The sequence below is a fragment of the Oryzias melastigma genome, linkage group LG20 (assembly GCF_002922805.2).
Source record: "Oryzias melastigma strain HK-1 linkage group LG20, ASM292280v2, whole genome shotgun sequence".
NCBI classification, from domain to species: Eukaryota; Metazoa; Chordata; class Actinopteri; order Beloniformes; family Adrianichthyidae; genus Oryzias; species Oryzias melastigma.
Window position 1 is genome coordinate 18,408,344 of NC_050531.1, and position 2,655 is coordinate 18,410,998.

The 2,655-nt window shown below is 43.2% G+C and overlaps 1 protein-coding gene across 1 annotated transcript in view; it reads left to right on the forward strand.

Moving 5' to 3' along the window:
• The window catches only part of rab18a (RAB18A, member RAS oncogene family), an 8,679-nt gene extending 6,314 nt beyond the window's left edge, over positions 1–2,365 (forward strand). The window contains exons 5-7 of the mRNA XM_024280322.2: positions 328–446; positions 597–663; positions 1,112–2,365. Coding sequence (XP_024136090.1) covers positions 328–446; positions 597–663; positions 1,112–1,281 — 356 coding nt within the window. The 3' untranslated portion in view covers positions 1,282–2,365. The remainder of the gene's footprint in view (positions 1–327; positions 447–596; positions 664–1,111) is intronic.
• The last annotated feature ends 290 nt before the right edge of the window (positions 2,366–2,655 follow it).

The following is a 2,655-nucleotide window of genomic DNA, read 5'->3' on the forward strand; positions in this document are numbered from 1 at the left end:
CCCAACGTTGTTACTAAGATGCAAAATAAGCCCAATCTGACACCGCTACACATTAGCGTATTTACAAAATGCCCAACCTTGTTTGTAACTGATAGAAAAACGAGATAGACATTTGGACAGGGTGCCTGTTACTGCTCAAAATCGCAACCAAAATTAATCAATTTAAGCCGCTCGATATTATAAAGCATATTGTATTTATTTTTTTTTTTTAATTGGAGCTTTTCAGTGCGCATTATAGTGCAGAAAATACAGAAATAGGAGTTTTATTCCTGTTTTTGGAGGCTATTTTTGGCTGACTTCTTCCTGGTTCTCTCTGAACTTCAACAGTGTACGACGTCACAAGAAGAGAAACTTTCACCAAGCTGGACAACTGGCTGAACGAGCTGGAGACGTACTGCACGAGGAACGACCTCGTCAAGATGCTGGTGGGGAACAAAATCGATAAGGTGAGTGAGGACTATGAAAGGTGGAGCAGGAATGAGAGAACATGAAGGCGTTTCATCTCGCTCGTCGTGTGAACATTTGTCTTCTCGCTGTGATCCAGCAGCTACGTCTCATAGAACTCAAACAAGCCGTCGGTTCTGCTTTTGTTTCAGGAGAACCATGAGGTGGACAGAGCTGAAGGGCTGAAATTTGCAAGAAAACATTCCACACTTTTCATAGGTAAGTGAAGAGAATTTGAAAAGGTTCAGAGTGGAGGATTTACAGCCGATAATCACGTCAGGAAAGCAGCTTTTTGGTTTCTTAACCTCCATCTTTATCCTTTCCTAACAAATCTTTGAGCAGCTAAAAACATCAGATTTGGGCCTTTTAGCTGCTAACCGACTTCACTAGATATCAGTGTTTTGTTGTTGTTAGAGTTATCAGTTTTGACTCAGCAGTTGTTAGAATAGCTTAGCATGTGGCTAACTAGCGGTTAAAGTCCCATATGACAATTTTTAAAATTGTAAACCTTCCCTGTAGGGTTTTAATTATGATTGTGAACTTTTTACCCCAAATGTCTTTAAAAGTCATATTTGGTGCTGAGCTGAGTAGCCCCTCCCTTTCTTTTTAGTGTGAAGCTTTCTTGGGGATCAGTTATTTTTATGTCCTTTCGTTGAAACTCTGTCAGAGGCGAGTGCGAAGACAAAGGACGGCGTTCAGTGTGCGTTTGAGGAGCTGGTGGAGAAGGTCATCCAGACGCCCGGCTTGTGGCAAAGCGAGAACCACGGGCGAGCCGTGCAGCTCACAGATGAAGACGCTGGAGGCGGAGCCTGCGGAGGTTACTGCTCCTTGGTTTAATCTCCCGACAACGAACACGCCGAAGAACAAAGGATCCATCCGTACGCCGCGTCCCGTCCTGAGCGGATCCGTCTGCTCAGGCGTGAAGGCGGGGCAGGGCGGGTCATCAGCTCGCCCTCTGCCTCCACCCAAAGACAGTTTTGCACACTTTCTTCTTACAACGCTGCACTAAAACGCAGCTCCGCCTTCCTGGTAATGAGAGTCTTTTTCTGTTCAGTTTGAAAACCTTCATCAGAAACGTTTAGATAAGTGAGTCAAGAAGGTTTGGAACAGTCTGACCTCGGTTTCTTTAAGTCTCCAGCACGTTCTTGGAGCGCTTTGCCTTAGTTCGTTTCTTTTTTTTTTTCTCCCGCGCTGCATCAAACTCTCTGTTCTGCTTCTTTTCCATCCATCCCAGCCGGCTCTTCTGATTGGCTGGACACACTTGATCCAGGTAATCAGAAAGTAGGGAAGCAATATCCGGAAAAAAGCAGGACTAGATGAGAACCCTCCCAGGTCTAAAAGTTCTGCAGGATCTCGTCACTCCGTCCTCCTTGAAGGCATCATGTCTCAGATTTCACGCCTCTTTCTTTCATAGAGTCAAATCTCTGTTTCTCTTTCACGTCTTTGTGTCGCAGACAGGAGAAGTGGAGAGGTCCATCACTGATGATCCATGTTTGTGCTGTTTGAGAGCTGTGGTGCATTGTGGGAAATGAAGTTTCTCTGACTAAAACAGACTAGATTAGGTTTGTTTTTAAACTTTTTTTTAATTGCATGGGAGCTCTTTGTGCCAATTTTTGTTTTTGTCAAAGAAGATATTTACAAACCCATTTAACTTATAGTTTAAGATTAACGGTGCATACGTTTGAATTTATTGGGATAATACAGCAACGTGGAAGATGTAAACCTTGTAAATTCTGTATTTTAGTATTCTGTATGAACTGTAATTTTGAATGTTTCACTACAAACCGCCCATTGTATTAAACAACAAAGGACTCTTTTGTTAAGCTGCTGTTTTGGTGTGAATCCAAACTCTAAAGCTGCTAGGATGTGACACAATAAACCACAGCCAACACAAAGTAAAGTGTGACCTGCATGAACACTGGACCTGCTCCTGTGGATCCTGTCGTCTGTCTCGACCAACTCTGTGTCTTTTTTAGTTCTAGAACGTTCTAGCAAAGGTAAGACTATTGACTGTATATGAGAACTGGACTGACCCCCTTGTGTTCCAAACAGTAAGTACCAGCTGACTCCAGTAGACTTCTTGACCAGTCGGATACCTCAATAAAGTGGAACATCAAAATGTTTGTCAGGTTCTCCTTTCAAGTGAGAGGGGTCTTGACTTCTAACGAGCTTACTCCTGATTGGCTAGAAAGGTTTCCATAGAAAAAATCA